Below are 18,164 nucleotides of genomic sequence, written 5' to 3'. Positions count from 1 at the left end.
GGAATGGGCAGTAGTAGGTAATTGTGCTCACCCCACTATAGCAACACTTCCTGTTGTGTAAGGAAGGCATAATATACATGGCAATAATTGTATGTGACTTAATGTGCCTTTGGTACGTCTCTGCCTATCGCACACTTAAAAGGGTCAACAGCTACACATTTTAGACGTTTTTTCTTGGCATTAGCCTAGGCTGATTTGTTTAGTTGGTTCATTTGTGAAGTTTAAAATGTTGATAGTAACAGAGGCAGCAAGAAACATCAAGGCAAATACATTCCAATCAACCTTAGGCTGTAGAGAGTACTCCCTGATAGCCATTGTTTAATGTAAAATATGCCAGATTCCCTTGCTAGTGGAGCCATCAGAAATTCTAGAGTAAAATAAAGAACCAGGAATAGCAACTGAAGAAAATATTTCTCATTCTTTCATATAGAAATTCTGCTATACCCCAGACTTCCTAACAAATCCTGTTAAATGATTCTTTAATATGCCCTGAGTATGCCAGCAAGGCATCACCAGTACTTCTGTAAGATTTGTTACTCCGAAACCTCAGACTTCAAAAACTCTGGGTCTGAAGTTTCATACTAGTCTTCCAGTCCTGCAGGTCGATGTGAATTTTCTGATCCAAATTCATTCCAAGTCTTTCAAGAGATGCAGAGCCATGTGGCATAAGTGGATAAACCTATAGAAGAAACTGGAATTTTTATAAAAGTTTATTTATGAAAATTTGGGGACGATTGGAAAGTGAGGGCGAACTCCAGAACCACTTTCCAGCAAGGGAATCCTGACCAAAAGAGTTAACCAAACCTGTCAGTCTATAAAATGATGCCTCTCCTCTCTACCATTCAAAATGTTTCCTCTTCAAGTTAATTTGATCTTACATGGGAACTTTGAAGAAAGATCCATATGTGGCCAACGATTCTCATACCTTGGACTATTGGAGGCCTGTGCTTTCAGTTTTCAGTTCTGGGAGCAAGTCACCTTGTAAAGACAGAGTCTTCAGAGGTTACCATTGAGCACCTCAACAAAGGAGCCACTTAAGCTTTTTTGCTACAGCTCCCCTGCAATAACAAAGTTACTGTTTGAGTTCCCGCTTCCTCCCTCATCTTCTGTGCTAGAATTCTGTAGTGATGTTCATCATAGAATATCAGGGTTGGAAGGGACCTCAGAAAGTCATCTAGTCCAACCCCCTGCTCAAAGCAGGGCCAATCCCCAATTTTTGCCCCAGATCCCTAAATGGCTCCCTCAAGGATTGAACTCACAACCCTGGGTTTAGCAGGCCAATGCTCAAACTACTGAGCTATCCCTCCCACCATATCAGTCAGCCTAGGTCCTGAAGGGATCAGCATGGCAGGTTGTGCCTTGAAGATGCAACTGTTTGATGTGGGTCAGGTCATATGAGCTGAAAATATAGTTTAATATTTTAATTCTAAAGATAAGACTTAAAAAAAATCCTTCTGAAATTGTTTTTTTTTTTTTTTTTTGGTGTCACCTGATTTTGAAAGAGAACCTCAAACTTTTCCGTCCGTACCCCCAAAATACTGACATTTTCTCCTCTCCCACCCAGAAAAAAAGTTCTCTCTGACTGTACATCAGCCAAACGTCAGTATTATTCTCATCATTCTCTGCTACTAAATAACTTTTAAGGAGTTAAGGATGGACATTTGTTTCACACTTAGGAACTGTATGAAAGTTTTTCAACCTTTCTGTTTCTTGTTAAGATTGGCAGCCATGCTACTTTCTATAGCTAACTTTTTTAAACTAAGATTTGGTGAGGATTTTCTTCCCCGCCTCTCCACCCCCAATAGCTGGCTAATTTGTGTGCTGTGTAGACCAAAAACTATTCACGTATCAGAGAAGCGAGCCCATAGCCTTTTCCTCCTGGATCCTTCGGAATATGAGTTGTTAGCATGGTCCCCACTTTAGCAAAGAATAGGTTTCATGGACTACTTTCCAATTTCATTTCCAGTCACACAGCATCCCTGTGACAATTATAGCAATTGCTTACCAGAAAAATTAGGATTAGGAAAATATTGTTGTAATTTAATTGTGTTTAATGCAATTACCTTTTTGTCCTTAAAAAAACCCAGCCAAACAACTGATCACACTGTGTCTTTATCTGTTCTTAATGTCATCTTCCCCTTCCATGCATTGTTGTTATATATTCTTTGTATTGTGATAGCACCAAGGAGCTCCATTGATGGATCGAGGCCCTATTGTGCCCAGTGCTGTCCAGACACAGAACAAGAGTCCCTGCACCAAATAATTTACAATCTTAAGTAAAAGACCAGAAAAAGCAGGTGGATACAACAAATCGACTGAGTCCTCTCTCTCCACGCACACGCCTCTTTGCTGTCTGGTTCCCTTCTCCCCTGCCTGTGTGCTATAGCTCTTGGCTTCCGACTCCCTGAACATGCTACCCAGTCTCTAGGTACCCTTCCCTCTTGTTCCAGCTCCCTTTGTGTGCTGCCCAGATACCTACTCCCCTTGATAATCTGTCCACTGAGTCCCCTTCACATGCTTCCTGCTTCCCTGCTCTTCTCCCGCCAGCGTCTCCTGGTGGTGGCCTTAGTAGTCCTACTGTTGTCTAAGATCCCCAGTGGCACCTCCTGTTACTTCCTCCTCTTTTCCTCTTCCTATTATTTTAGTCATGGGCCGTAATGGAGGCAGCTAGGTTGGCCTCCGCTCCTTGTTCTAGCATCTTTTACAGGTACCTAGATCCTTTTGATGCCTGTAGTATCAGCTTAGAAAAAAGGAGCACCATGGTTCAGTGGACAGGGCACTAGACTAGGACTCATGGGAAGAGGGTTCTATGCCCAGCTCTGCCATTGACCTGCTTTGTGACCTTGGCCAAGTCACCTCCCCTGTCTTTCTTCCCTCACCCTTGCTCTATCTTGTCTATTTAGACTGTGAGCTCTTAGGCAGAGAGTTCCCCCCACTATGTGTATGGACAACACCTAGCACAACAGGGCCCTGATCTCTGTTGGGGGCTCTAGGCACTACTGTAATACAAATAAAGTAATGAGGAGGGGAGCCAGCACCATGTGACCTGCTAGCTGTCCATGTGCAAGGACTCTGACCACAGTATGCGATCTGATGTTTTTGAACAGGAATTAGCTGCTAGGTGCATCAGGAGTCCATTTCTCTGAATACAGAGCCCCATTTCCAAGGAGGCCTAGTTGTCGTGGTAGTAAGTGTTTATATTATGAGAACATTAGGCTTATTAGATTAGCATCTAACCTCCTCTATTATCTGGGATTTTTAGGGGGTGGATGTACATGCTGGCCCTCAAGCAAATGTTCCTGAGAAGATTTAGTCTCGATCATCTTCCATTCTTGGTAAAAAGAAAAGGAGTACTTGTGGCACCTTAGAGACTAACCAATTTATTTGAGCATAAACTTAAGCTGTAGCTCACGAAAGCTTACGCTCAAATAAATTGGTTAGTCTCTAAGGTGGCACAAGTACTCCTTTTCTTTTTGTGAATACAGACTAACACGGCTGTTACTCTGAAACCTCTCTGTATAGGTTACATAGAGGGGTAGCTCACTTCTGTCTTGTTTGCTGGTTTTACCACTACCTAGAAAGACTTGGTACGTCTAATAGACTAGTGCCTCCTTGTAAGGAGCTAAGAAAGAGACAGGTCCCTATCTGGTTTTGCATATAGTAGTGACATAGGAATTTGACCATATTCAGGGACAAAACTTTGAGTGCTCTGTAACTAAGACCATGAGCACTTCTGATCCTGTCTGATCTTGTGCAAAATCTGTGACAATCAAACTGAGCAAGCAGTCTGTTGATTCAAAGGTGATGAGTTCAAATCCTATTGAGGCCGTGATACTTCATCTGGCAGCCTCACAGAATTTTGAAATAGATAAGACCTCCTATATTACATCACATAATCAAACCACTTCCTCCTCCTCTTCCATGATTGTTCCCTATACTCTATTTCTAGTGATTTATCTAATCTAATTTGGGTCCCTGAAATGTATAATTTAGTACTGGAAGCCTTTGCTTTGGCTATCCCTCCCTTTTTTCCTGGGTGGGACAGAGATAACATACTTCATACAAATGGAGAGCTCTCTTTGCATTAGAAGAGGAAGACCTGACCTCTCTTATGACAGGCAAAACTGTGTCTACTCTCCTTTAAACCACCAGTGAAATACATTTTGCACTAGCTTATAATGCTGTGATTTATGCTGTGATATGCTTTGCAATAACCCAGTGTCCTTTTGCCTTTGTGTTGATTTTTTTCTCTCCTATATTTAATATATTGTGTGGGCATCTTAGTGCATGGGTATTTACCCAAAATGCCCACGGGAGATGATGCTCCAAGCTTTTCCTGTTTCTTAAGGGGAGAGATCTACCATTTTCTTGTGTGTGCCTATTTTTTATTTTGTAAATTTATTTTTCTGTGTTTGTTCTTTTGCTGCCACCTTTTGAAATAGCATTAACAAGGACCATATTTTAAAACAGAAGATAACTGGAGGAAAACATACACAATATATGTGTGTGTGTGTGTCTCTCTCTCTCTCACACACACAAACACCCCCCCGCCCCACTGAGTGACCAGTAGCAACTTTTTCATAGTATATTTTGAACTTCTCACATTTAGAAACAAAGAGGAAAAGTTGCAGCATGTGTTCCTGGTTTTTCATTTAAAGATGCACTAAACCAGTAGCCAGACCCTTCTTGTTCAGGGTGAAGATACTTTGATCCAGTTTTATGAAAACAATACTCATTTCATGAGAATATATAATCAGTAGAAAATAGGGAGGATTTAGTTTGTTTGTTTAGTATTTAACCAAGTGAATAAGGCAGATTAAGGGGGGGAGGGGATCAGACCCATAAACAAGGTGATATATAATATTTTTTTTCGTTCTCCTTTTAAATAAATACCGATCAGCTTTATGTTCGGAGACAATAGGAGCCGTTGGCTTAAATTTGCAGTTTACTGTATTTATGGCTGTAATATCAAGGTGCTGCCGTCGTAATTTCATGCCCCAATGAGAAGAGCAAGGTCGAAGCAAATGCTTCCATCGGCATCTGCTAACACACTAACTCATAAACAAGGCCCGGCTGGATCAGGTGGCATGGAATAATACAGGCTAATGAAATACAGCACAGCTTTCCATTACTGTTAGTTTTTACAGTGTCGTCATTACGTGTAATTTATGTTTAAAAAATTCAATTTTATACAAGGCTCTGGGAAATAGGGGTCTACAGGTCACCCAGCGACTTTTAACGGCTCTGAGAGTCCTTATTGCACTCCACTGTTCCAACAAAATGTTAATAATAAATAAAAATTTTCCTCCTGTTTTACTTTTTCTTCTTTCCCTGGCTGAGTCTCTCCGTCTGCCTTTTTAATTTTGAGCACTTTACAGAGAGTTTGAGGGTTTTAGGCGTTTGAGGGTGTCTCCCCCACCACTCTGATATTTGGGGAGGCAGCAACTGCCTGCTCATTCTCCCTCTGTCCATATATCAGTCACTCAGGGTCCTGTAAATGGAGTAAACATGGCTGAGGAGAGGGAGATACTTAACAACCTCTCTCCCAAACCCTCACCCTCTGACATTGCCCTCCTCTCCTCCATTACACTTTATTTTATTATAGACTCCAAAAGCCCAGGAAGAGAAACTGCTGCCAGGGGTTTTTTTAATGTCCAGGGAAAATAGTATGCCATTTTTAACCCTTTCCTTCCTGGGTGCTTAGCTGAATATTTAGCCTTGTGCTGTCAATCAGGGTTTCTCTTAAGTTAGGGCAAGATAACTGAGGGGAAGGCACTGTTGTCAAGTCCGAATGCTGCTTAGAGGGACCTCTGGCACATTAAACAGTTGTACAGAAATAAATAAATAAATAGTTCTCAGTTGTGTAATTAACAGTGCCGTAGATTATTACAGTGGGAAATAATTCAAAGCACTCTAAATTAGTTTGAAAATTGCTTTACTTTTTTCCTTTCTCTGTTTGACAGTTAAACTAGACTGGTCATTTTCATGTTGACATTCAGGTTCACATGTGCTTGTACAATATTGGAGTTACAAGTGCATCTGGAAAGTGTTCAGATCCAAATAAATGACTTCATTTAAATGAAGAAAAAAAATCACAGAGATGTTTCTATTGACTTTGAGTTTTGGTAAAACCTTAAGCTGAAATTGACCTGATGTTGGCCCTTTATCAAGGACATATGGAAGGAGAAGGATCAAGGGATTGTACCTTTGACCCCAGTGATATGTATAAAGTAAAGGAGTACTTGTGGCACCTTAGAGACTAACCAATTTATTTGAGCATGAGCTTTCGTGAGCCACAGCTCACTTCATCAGATGCATCTGATGAAGTGAGCTGTGGCTCACGAAAGCTCATGCTCAAATAAATTGGTTAGTCTCTAAGGTGCCACAAGTACTCCTTTACTTTTTGCGAATACAGACTAACACGGCTGTTTCTCTGAAACCAGTGATATGTATGAAACTCTATGAACTTTTTCAAAGGACTGGGTGTTGGAGGAAAAACAGTACTGGCATCTGGATTAAAAGGACCCAGGTAGCAGTGCGTGGAACTGACTCTAAACAGGTAGAATCATTAATGTGGATCAGATTCCAGGATGCTTCTATGGTGATTCTTTTAAACTGTGACCATGTTCTTATGAGAACAGGTGACTCAGTGGCTTTCAGGAACAGGACTGTAATGTCATTTCAGGATACCTGCTGATAGGTCTTCCTTTCAGTTATGTGATTTGATATAGGCATCATGCAGGCAGGTGATTCATGGCAATTAAACAAAGTCAGCCAGTTTTATTTTGTTTGCTTTTCAACAGAAACAGGGAGGGGAGGGGAAAAAACCTGCTTGTTTGTCTCTGTAGAAGTGTAGGTGTGGCGACAGCCCCTGGGGCCAGTCTATCAGACAAAGTGATAGTAAAGTCAGCTTTTGAAACCGACAAAAGAATTTTACTCAACATTTTTTTCTGCTGGGGCAGGGATAAAGTTTCTTATCCTTTCCTAGCGTGACGTTTTCTCCTCAAAACCAATTCTACCTTCAGAGAACTAGTGAAAATCCTGTTGCTTGAGTCACTGAACTGGGTGAAGCTCTGGCGAGTATTATTGTAGGGAACAATACCCACACAGGATGGGGAATGAACAAAGTGCCCTAACAGGAGCGTATGTTGGAGATAAAAGGGTTTTAATAGCTCATTTTGTCCATCTCCCCGCTAATGCAGGGTTTTTCCCTACCCTATGTTATCCTCGTGTTTTATCCAGGAAGTGCTGGCCTTGTAGTTAAGGCACGGGGCTGGGACATAGCAGATTGGGGGCAGTTCCCAGCTCTCCCACAGACTAACTGCGGGCTTGTCTTCATGTACAGGGCTACAGCGGCACAACTGCTGTAGTGCTTTAGTGAAGACGCTACTGTGCTGATGGGAGAGCTTTTCCCGTCAGCGTAGTTAATCCACCTCCCCGAGAGGCAGTAGCTCTGTTGGTGGGAGAAGTTTTCTGGTCGACATAGCACTGACTACGCTACGGGGAGGGGGGTGGATTAGGTTGCTATAACTGCTTTGTTCAGGGGTATGGATTTTTCACACCCCAGTGTGACATAGTTATACCGATATAGGTCTGTAGAATAGACCTAGCTTGTGTGATCTTGGATAAGTCACTTTAATCTCTCTGTGCATCACTTTCCCAACTGTAAAATGGGGGGACAGCAATACTTCCCTCCCTCACAGAGGTGTTGCAAGAGTAAAAGTTTTATTTTGTGTGAAGTCCTCAGGTACTACAATAATGGATTTTATAAAAGAGTCTAGGTAGAGAGTTTTCAGAGTAGCAGCCGTGTTAGTCTGTATCCGCAAAAAGAAAAGAAGGACTTGTGGCACCTTAGAGACTAACAAATTTATTTGAGCATAAGCTTTCGTGAGCTACAGCTGAAGTGAGCTGTAGCTCACAAAAGCTTATGCTCAAATAAATTTGTTAGTCTCTAAGGTGCCACAAGTCCTTCTTTTCTTTTTGTAGATAGATAGTATAATTTTAAAAGTCCCAAGCAATGGAGCTTCCAACACGATATCCCAGGCGCAAAGGGGACTTTTACCTCCCTGCTTCATTCTCTAATTTGTTTTGATTCTGTGTTTAGCTACAATTTACAGAGGCTGGGTGGTTTTCCTGAAAATCGGAAATGGCAACAATAGTGAAGTTCCTGAGAGAAAGGCAACAAGAACATCTGAATGCAAAACACTGTTGAGTGTCAGATAATGCAAATCAACACCCTCAGACCTAAAAAGAAAATTTTATGACTTTATGAAAATTATGACTAATTCTTACAAAAGCTGTGGCTCTAAGGAGGTATGAGATAGATGGACCAGAGATGGGAGGTGGGGGAGGTTTGCATTCTGTAGGGCTGTGAAGACAGTTTCCTTACATCCTTCTCAGTTCAGTCCTTTCTCAGTACCCTCTGTGGTTAGATTATTCCTTGCAGATAGCAATCAACTGGAAGGAAGTGTGTGTCTAATTTGCATGAGATTATTTAAAACAAAAAAAAAAGGCCTGCATTAGTCAGGGTGATGGTAAACAACGCAAAGAGATGCCTTTTATAATATAGCCGTGGCTCAGCTTTCAAAGCCAAATATAATTCACTTACAATTGGCAGTTTCCTTTATTGTTCCTTTTAACCTTTTGGATTCTGCATGGTCTTGATCTTGCTGCAACTCCAGAAGATCTAAAATGTTTGCCTTTCAAACTGGGGGGAGGCGAGGGTTGGGAGGGGGGAATCTTCTATTATACTGATATGATTCTATTGACACAGTTGTCCCCAAAGACAATCTTATTAAGCACAAGGCTTTAGATTTTGTGGCACTGTTGTGTGCCCAAGAGAGACTGTGTTATATTTGGGTTGCTAAATTCATACTAGGTAAGAGAAATGAACAAGACTGTGAATGCTTTTTAGATGCTGCTGTGATGAAGGACTATAAATTCTTAGTGGAAGTTGTGGTGGGAGGCGAATGGTGGAAGCTGATGAGGTTTGTTGTCCATGAACCAGCACCAACCCAAGAGCAGCCAAGTAGTGGAAATATTCTTCTGCCATGATACATGGTGAATATAGTGAGCTGGTGTCACTTACACCAGCACTTTCTCTTCTCTAAGTAGCTGATAGGCTCTATTGAAGTATTGTCTCTGGGTAGTACCAAGACCCTTGGCTTCATTTTGGCTTAGGCAAGCCAGAAGAGACATAGGTGGAGTGAGGTCAAGTTACTTGAATTTGTTTAATAAAGAGCAGACCAGCCATCATGGTAAGTCAAGACAGGACACGGGGGCTAGATGGTCCAGTGGTCTGATCTGGTACAGAAATTCCCATGTCCTTATATTAATGATATAATTTTTTGCATTCCCGAGCCTGGAAAACAAAGTTAGACATACCTGAGTTTGGAAAAATTGCTACTGGGGTATGTGAGGCAAATTTCAGTCCAAAGTGAACTTTGATGGCTAAATTATATACTCCTGAGAAAAGACTTTTTCAAATATATTGTACATTTTTGTTAGAGTTTGTGAAAAGTGCCAGATTGACAGTGTTCAGTCTCTGCTTGTTATAATCTTGTCCTCTGCTTATTAACAGGGGGACCAATTTGGTAGTGTTTTCTGAGATGCAGAGATTTGTTGTCGACTAGTAATGTGAATGAGGCTACTTCATGGAGGCCACAGAATAGCCATTGGATGGTAGCAACTTTCACTCACTCCTAACTTGTGCTGGATTCAAACCAGCAACCTAGATATGAAAGGCTCCATATCTCATTACCATTCACATGAGTTTTTCCTTCCCTGTTAAAACAGGATTTTGTAATGGAAATAGTGACACTATCGTGTCATTAGTGGGCATGACCAGAATAATGCAAGAAATTTTATCTGTAAAACTTTTTTTTTTCCCAAACAGGCTGAGAATTGAGGGGGCGGGAAACAATGAGCATTATTTCCTGTTCTTTTCATAGCTCAAAGATCTCAAGGACAAAGTATCCTCCATAACTAATTGTATGTTCTTCAATGTTAAATGTTATCACATCTGCTACCTTTGCATGGAAATAGAACAAAATGCCCCTTTTTAGAGAGAGCCACATTTGCAGCCAGCAGCTAATATTGGCTTGTGTGTCTGGCTCCAGCTTTATAAAATTCCACAGTTGCTGGTGATCTACAATGCTGGCATCTGCTTATGCTCTCTCTTCTATTGGATAATTATGAACTGGTTAAAGCAGTTCCTTTCTTATTAGGACTTTGCTTTCTAACATGGTTTAGATACCATAAATATTGCTACTGGGACTTTAAAATAGAAGCCTGAGTTGATGTAGACAATCTCTCTTTGTTTTTCATGTGTCTCTTTCTGAGTCTCTGCCCTGATGAGGCATGCATCCAACACAGATAGAGAGAGAGAGAGAGAGTGTGTGTGTTGCCTAAGCACAAGACTGGGAGCCAGGAACTTCAGATTTATAATCCTGTTTCTGACACTGACAACTCTCTGTGACCTTGGACAAGTCACGTAACCTTTCTGTGCATCGGTTTTCCCATTGTAAAATTGGGATGATAATAAGTAACGTAACTCATAGGAGTGTTATGAAGATCAGCTAATAAATATAAAACCCTCTGAAGATCAGAAGCGTTGTCAGTGCTATGCATTAATAAGTAGCTGTCCAGAGATCGCCTCAAACACCTACTTCTTGCAGTGTTGTTTGTGTTATGGATTAGTCTTTTCTGTGTGGATACAGAACATGCGGTCAGATTTCAGATCCTAGGTTAACTTCTCCAAGCAGGAGTAATGTTCTCAGAATCCTGGATGTGTCCTATATTACTCCTCACCATGATGTTAAGTGCTCTAGGGGGAAAGTTCCAAGCATTCTATCTGCCAATAGTACCAAGAATAACCACGTGGCAGTACTCTGCTAATCTCATGCTTGAGAGAAAGTGCTCCCTCTGATTTCTCCCCCCACTCTCAGCTTCATGCCATCTTCCTTGCCGTCCTGTCTGCTTGGAACTGCTTTCTGAGAGCCAAGTTGCCCCTCTCTTCTCCTCCAGATCCCAGCCCCCTTGAAATTTGTTTCTTTTGCAAGCCCGGCTACTCTGATCATCTCACTCCCAGTATTTCAACACTTTGTTGCATAAGCACTGCTATCCCATGTGGTGGTGGGGGTGCCTGAGCTAGATTGTAAGCTCCTCAGGGCAGGAACCTGGCCTTTTTCCTGATTCTGTGTGCAGTGTATGGCATTCCACAGACAGTACACACTCTCCCAGGCCCCACATCACAGTCTCCACCCTAGCACCACATTCTTTTGCTAGAGCACATTTTCTCCTGTTGAAAAAGCCATCCAGCTGTGCTTGCTTCCTTCACAGATGCTGGTCATCATGAATCTTTCAGCTGCTGTTCTCTTTCCCCTCGTAGGGCAAATTCTCTCCATATGTTGTGGCCACTTACAGATGGGCACCTTCACATTTTCCAGTGACAGGAAAGACTGCACCACAATGTACCATGTGTGCAGCTTGGCTACAGCGATGTGCGAAATAAAAACCAGGCTGGCCTCGGGCAATATAATCAGGCAGTAGTAGGCTGGGACAGTGCTAGTCTGAAAGTTTGAGCTTGGCCTTGTTTTGATCTGTTTTGTTAGTTTTATTTCCTCCTTTCATTCTGTGTCCCATTCATACTAATCACAGTCAGTCCTGATTTTTTCTTTTTATTTCTACATTTGTCATAAAATAAAGCAAATTATTCCCGTCTTTGGAAACGATCTAGACTAATTAGTCGTCTAACCCAATAATTAGTTTTTTGTTTCCCTGTCTGTTTTCATGCATTATTGTTGGTTTTTTCCCCTCTTTTTTTTTTTTTTTACACCATTACAGATTAAAATGAGCCACATTTGCAGTTGATGGTATCTTTTTTCGGGGGAAGAATGGAGAATTGCAATAGAAAACTACTTCCAAAGCAGCAATAAACTCAAGGATAAATTAAGGAAATTGAATGAGCCACATTTGGAAGCAGCGTTGAGGCTAATATTCTGTCGCTTGAGGTTAAATTGCAACTGAGAGAAGAGAGGGAGTGATTTTAGTGAATCCAAAATCGGGGAGGCGATGCTGCTCGAATCACTACCAGAATCCTTCTGCAGCTTGAAAGGGTTCTGCCAGGCTTGCAGATTTAATTACAGGCGCATCAAGTGAGTAAAGATGCTAAACTGATCTCGTTTCCTCTTCTCCCCCAGGACTGACGGATGAAGAAATTGACCTGGCTTTCCAGCAGTCGGGCACTACCACAGATGAGCCACAGTCTCTGGGTCCTTCCACACAGCTGGTGCCAACGCAGCCCCTTCACCTCTTGCCGTACAGTAAGTAGCCTCTTGAAAGCACCTGGTCCTATCATTTTATGCAATGATTTTGCTATCCTATTCCCTATCTGCTTCCTTACCTCTGTGCTCCTTTAACGATACTAGCTTGCAATGCTGAATCCCAGGAAACAGTGGAATCTGCGGTGGTTGTTTCTAGCAAATAGCCCACTTGTTGTCAGAATCAGACCCCTGATCTTACTTTAAATACACTTTTTAATTGTTGATGCAAGTGACATAAATACACAGCAGACACAATCACAAGGTGTCACACAAGGCAGCTGAGGTACAAGCTATACTAGTCCACAGACTAATGTGGTAAATGATAGTCTGTTGTCGCTTATGCTTAGGTATCATGGTGTAGAGAGATCTGGTTTCTGTTTCCAACTCTGCCACTGACTCACTGTATAGATCTGGACAAATCCCTTAACCTTTGTAGGCCTCATTCCCCCCCACCACCCCCCCAAAAAAAAATTGGGGGCTAGTACTTCCCTACCTCATAGGAGATTTATGAGATTTAATTATTTAATATTTGAATAGTAGAATGAGGTCCTTGGATAGAAGGTGCTATAAAAGTCAAAAGTTATTTATTTTACAATGGAACCTGTACAAGAGTTCACCTTTACTAGGCAAACTCCTGCTTTTAGGAATCCATCACAAACTATCCACAAAGGTACTGAGTATAATTCTGCTCCATATTAATTGGAAGACTTACCTCCCATAAATGACTGATTTTTATAATTGATCCCTTGAGTAGTTGCTTAAGACAGGTGAATAAAGAATTTCAGCAAACTAGAATGTAAGTTCTTCAGGGCATGGACTATGTCTTCCTAGTGTGTATGCAAAATCTAAAACAGGTCCCCACCTGTGATTGGGGCTCTGGGTGCTATGGCATTACAAATAATTATAAATAATAATGGTGCTTATTTATCTTCAAAAACACCTAGTGTTATCCAATCACACCCCCATTCTTAAAGAAGGACTGCAAAATTTTTGGGTGTACTGTGTATATATATGTATATATGGCTGTTATATTAAAATACACACACACACACACACCCCGTTTTAAAAGTCCCAGTGGAATCTGTGTAGACTTAAGATTTACGTATACTTTTTGCTAGGTTTGTTTTAAAATGCAAATGTACCTAAGCTCCATACAATAAAAACCAAAATGTGCACACCATTAAAAATCCATCAAGAGGAACTATTCAGCTCATATTTGTGGCTGGCAGTTTGAAAAGCATTTCTTCCTTCACTTACCTGCCAAGTACCAAGGACTGAGCTTGTTATTGTTCCTACCAGTCAGTAGCTCCTAAAACAGTGTTATTGCGATGATGTTGATGCTCTCTGGTGTTGCAGGTAATGCACCCATCTACCCATGTCCTTTCTGTGGTCCAGCAGATAGGGCCCATAACTGGGAGTCAGGTGACTTGTCTGCTATGCCTAGCTCTGTCACTGGTTTAGGTGTGTAACCTTGGGCAAGTCACTTAACCTCTGTGCTTCAGGAACCCTTTCTGTGAAACGGGGTTAATGTTACTTACCCTCCTTTGTAAAGTGGTTTCAGATCTTAGGATGAAATGCGCCATGTAAGTGCTAAGTGGTCGTGTTATTGCCGAAGGAGGCATAAAGTATTTCTATTGTTTGCACGGAACTTGGCTCTTTATTTAGGCCTCATGCTAGGTACAACATTGTTTAAACACAGTGGCGGAATTCGAGCATGGTTCCACAACCCATGTGCTGACTTGCACTGGGCGGGAGTGGTTAGTTTATGGCACAATGTGGCTATCACTAGAGATGGTCCAAAATGACCTCCCTCATTCTGACATATCTTGAACTTTTGTGTGGCGAGAGGAAGGTTTGGAATGAGAGCTTTGCTGTCTGTAATGGGCTGCACAAGAATCCAAATTTCAGTGCCTCCAGACGTTTGGGAAGGGGGATTGAAATATGAATTTTGTGTCTCGATCTAATCTCTAGCTATCATGGTCACAGAAAATAACCCCCAAATCAGACCTTCTCTATCTTGGTCAGGGAAACTGTACTTAGCCCCATATTAGTGACAGCTGTGTCCAAGTGCAGTTTTAACTAGCTCATTTCAGGATCCAGTACAGGCAGGGTCTGTGCTCTGTTTATGTCATAGATTCCCATTAAAATTACCAAAGCAGTGAGGAGGCACATAGGGTAAACTGGAAAACAATGCCAGTGTTGCCAGCCCTCACAACTTTATCACAAGCTTTGAACGATATGGTATTCCTCTAGAGCCCTGGCTCTTGGAGTTCTACGAATAGGTGAGAATCTCTGCTTTTTAAAAAAATGTATGTTTGTAGTTTTCCTGATTGCAGAGACAAGCTTGAAAACATGGCCCCTAAAGGCTCAAAAATTAGAAGGCAAATGAGAAGAACTCAAAAGTTGGGTGTTTTTTTTGTTTTTTTTTTAAATCTCATAGTTTTAAGCCAGTCTTGTGATTTTTTTTTTTTTTTTATGACCCGACTTTTGCTTTTTGATTGCGTGGGGTTGGCAACTGTGCGGGGTCTTCTACATGTGAACCAAACACTACGTTCTCTAGCAATCCTAAAGCACACGGAATAGCACAAATGGGGCCATCTTAGGCAGTGTCCTACCCCTCTGTCCTTCCCCCCCATTGCTTCTTTGAAGACCCTTGTATTTGCACTGAGCCTCAAAGTATGGTTATAAAAAGAATAATAGTGAAATTAAAAAGATGCATGCCTAACCTCACCCTTTGGTTGCATTGCTTTTGCCATTCCTCTTGCCCCTCCCTTGCTGGATGTTGTCTAGTTAGATATAGGCCTTTCTCCATATCTGCCTATACAGCGCTTTTCACACTGTTGGAAATGCACAAGTAATAACCTATGAATCGCCTTATGGCTGGCGGGTTACGCTCTGCTGCAGGACAGAGTGTCCCTGCAGACTTGGCCCGATGATCTTTTGAGGTAGCTCATTTGCTACAGGCAGCTTTATCTGTTGGACAGTGATAGCTTGATGGATATTTCTTCAAAGGCCCAAATCTGTCCCAGGTCAGTTGTTTCCATGATAGTTTACCAAGCCGCTTAATCTTTGGTAGATTCATCAGGTGCTGCACTGTATAGGAAATAACCCATTTCTATTCTCTATCTACTCTGTGTCCTTGTATGACCCTCACCACCATAGTATCTGGGCGCCTCTGTAGGTAGTGCTCAAAAGTACTCAAGAGACAAAGGCCAGTCAGAGAGCTGAACTTAAATCCTGTGAGCCTCACCAGATTCCATTGTACTTGGGCTCCTGTGCTCTTGGTAATGCCGTCTGTTCTGAAGGAGATGATGCAGGAAACAAATTATATGATTTAAATACCTCCTGCTGCACAGATTGTGCTGGGAGTGGAGGCAGTAGAGTAAATTCTGATCTTTCATTGGCAATAGCTATTAGCCATATAAGTACTTTAAAAAAAAAAAAAAAGCCTTGTAAGTTTTTAAAAATAGCATAGATTTTGCCAGAGGTAGAAGCTATCCCTGGTTTGGCTTTAGAGCAGCAACAGTAACTTTTGGGGGCAGAGGGAATTAAATTCCTCAAGTTTCCAGTCATTGTCTTTGAGCTTGGTGCCTCCTATACCATTTCACCCCTTCTCCATGGGGGTAATTCCATCTCTCCTTTCCTGTATTTTTGCCAAGAGGTGTCAAAACTGCTTAAAAAAAAAAAAGCTTGATTTTGATTAATATAGAGAAACAAGACTTTGCCTGACTGATAATAAAACTGATAAATGACATTTGAATTACTTGTAGCGGTAATTTATTACATAAAATATCTTTTATTTGACATGCGATTAGTTGCTGGAAGCATCACTCAATCTGACTAGTTTAAACATGCTCTGAAATGAACCCCCAGTTAAAAAAAAAAAAAAAAAGGCTGTCTGCTCCTGGTGTTATGAAATACACTAATCCGGGAGTGAGGACAAAAATCTGACTTTAAATATTTAAATGATTAATTGGGTTTAGATATTTTTTACCTTTCTAGTCCCCTTAATTACAAGCAAACTCGGGGGAGTTTCTGAAATAGGTGTGCAAAGCTGTTTGCTTATCACCCAGGCATTGTCTGCGTCCCTCTCCATGACTCCATTCATGCAGATTTTATACACAGTTCCTGTGTGACCTTGGGCAAATATTTATCAAGCTATCACCGTCCAATAGATGAAGCTGCCTGTAGCAAATGAGCTACCATAAAAGTTCACTTAAACTTTCCGAGCCTCAGTTTCCCCATCTGTAAAAGGGTGCAATATCCTTTCCATGCCTCACAGGGGCTTGTGAAGATTCCTTAACATTGGTGAAGGACTGAGACCTTCTGATAGAACACTTAATGGAAGTGGCAAGTGTTATTTTTCTTCCTTCCCCATGATTAGTTCGGAATAGAAGCTAGAGCAGCACAACTGTGTGTCTCGGTATAGTGCAATATGGGCATATGGGAACCTTGAGTGGTGAGGGACAGATGGAAGTCTAGTATCTCCAGTGACGAACGAGGGAAGCACTGCTCATTTTCTGACTGAGTAGTAGGGTTTGAAGTACTTAGTTCTTTTCACCTCCTTCACATTAACTCATTGACCCTCACAGCATAAGTCTTGCTATTCCCATTTTACAGATGGGGAAACTGAGGCACAGAGGTTAAGTCAAGGCAGTTGGCAAGTGCCCAAGAACATAGAAGGAAGTCAGTGTAGGAGAGCTCAGGAGTTCCAAGTCTCAATCCTGGGCTTAGATAACAACTGGTAGAGAGAGAGCCTGAGAGGGGATCTTAAGCACAATTCTGATTCCGTGTGGCCTTCCCCTCTTTGTAATATCACATGGTTGATGCAGATCCTGCCTGTGTCCCTTTCCAGTTTAGTTTCTTTCTTTCTCTCTCTCTGTCTCTCTCTTTTTTTTTTTGCCACAAGACAGAATTGTTTCACACATCTCTAAAACGAGTAAAATGGCATTTCAGCTTCTTGTCTTTATAGACTCTCTGAACTTTAGGAAAGATCATTCTGGTCCCTTTTCATTAATAATGAAAACCAGGGGGCAATAAAATGTTCTTAGCACGAGCATTATAGGAACAGAGGGAGAGATGAGAGAGGTGAAAGGGCAAAGCTGACAGGGACTTACAGGTGTCTCTTAATTTCACCGGAGGTCAGAGCAGCTGTGGGGGTAGGTGGGGACAACTAGGGGAGTCCATGCACATGGCACATTTGGGACCCATAGCACCTCTGGGATTAATTAATCCTTTATGGTTGGGAGTTCACCATCGATTGAGTTATTTTGTCATGGAATGATGTTTTTAGTTTGGGGTTCAGCACAGAGAACTGGAAATCCAAGCAGATCCAGGGTTCTAATCCCAACTGAGCCACTGACCCCCAAGCGTGACACTAGATTTCCTTTTGTTTGACTCCAGCCTTAGCTGTGATGAGATGAGATGAGATGAGATTTGGTCTGAGAAATGAGATTAGAAAAATTGTGTTATTAGGAACTGGGTGTTGCATCTTGAGCAGAGTTCTAGAGTTCCCCACTCATTTAGTTCTCCAGACTACTGTTGTTCATCCATTCTACCAGTTCAAGTGGCACAGGCTTTCTTCTGATTCACTCAGATTTCCACTTGGTGGGTATGCTGGGAACCATGTCCTCAAAGGTAGCAGGTTCCCATTATGCCTCCTTAATGGGTACATTTTCTATCTATAGTGCCTGGGGGGCTGGGGTTTCGGAAGAATTCCTGCAATGAGACACCTACAAGAAGGGGTAGGCAGCAGGAAATCTCCATGGGCAGTGAGTAGGGCCGTACCAAATTCACGACCATGAAAAATGCATCACAGACTGTGCAATCTGGTCCCCCCCT

General features: G+C 41.7%; 1 protein-coding gene across 1 annotated transcript in view; it reads left to right on the top strand.

Annotated features, from left to right (window-relative positions):
* The window catches only part of PEX14 (peroxisomal biogenesis factor 14), a 104,742-nt gene that overhangs the window by 68,186 nt on the left and 18,392 nt on the right, over positions 1–18,164 (top strand). Inside the window, exon 4 of the mRNA XM_077837423.1 lies at positions 12,201–12,323. Within this exon, the coding sequence (XP_077693549.1) occupies positions 12,201–12,323 (123 nt within the window). The remainder of the gene's footprint in view (positions 1–12,200; positions 12,324–18,164) is intronic.

The sequence above is a fragment of the Eretmochelys imbricata genome, chromosome 18 (assembly GCF_965152235.1).
Source record: "Eretmochelys imbricata isolate rEreImb1 chromosome 18, rEreImb1.hap1, whole genome shotgun sequence".
Taxonomy (NCBI): domain Eukaryota; kingdom Metazoa; phylum Chordata; order Testudines; family Cheloniidae; genus Eretmochelys; species Eretmochelys imbricata.
Note: the sequence above shows the minus strand (reverse complement) of the source record. Positions and strands in the feature narration are given on the sequence as shown.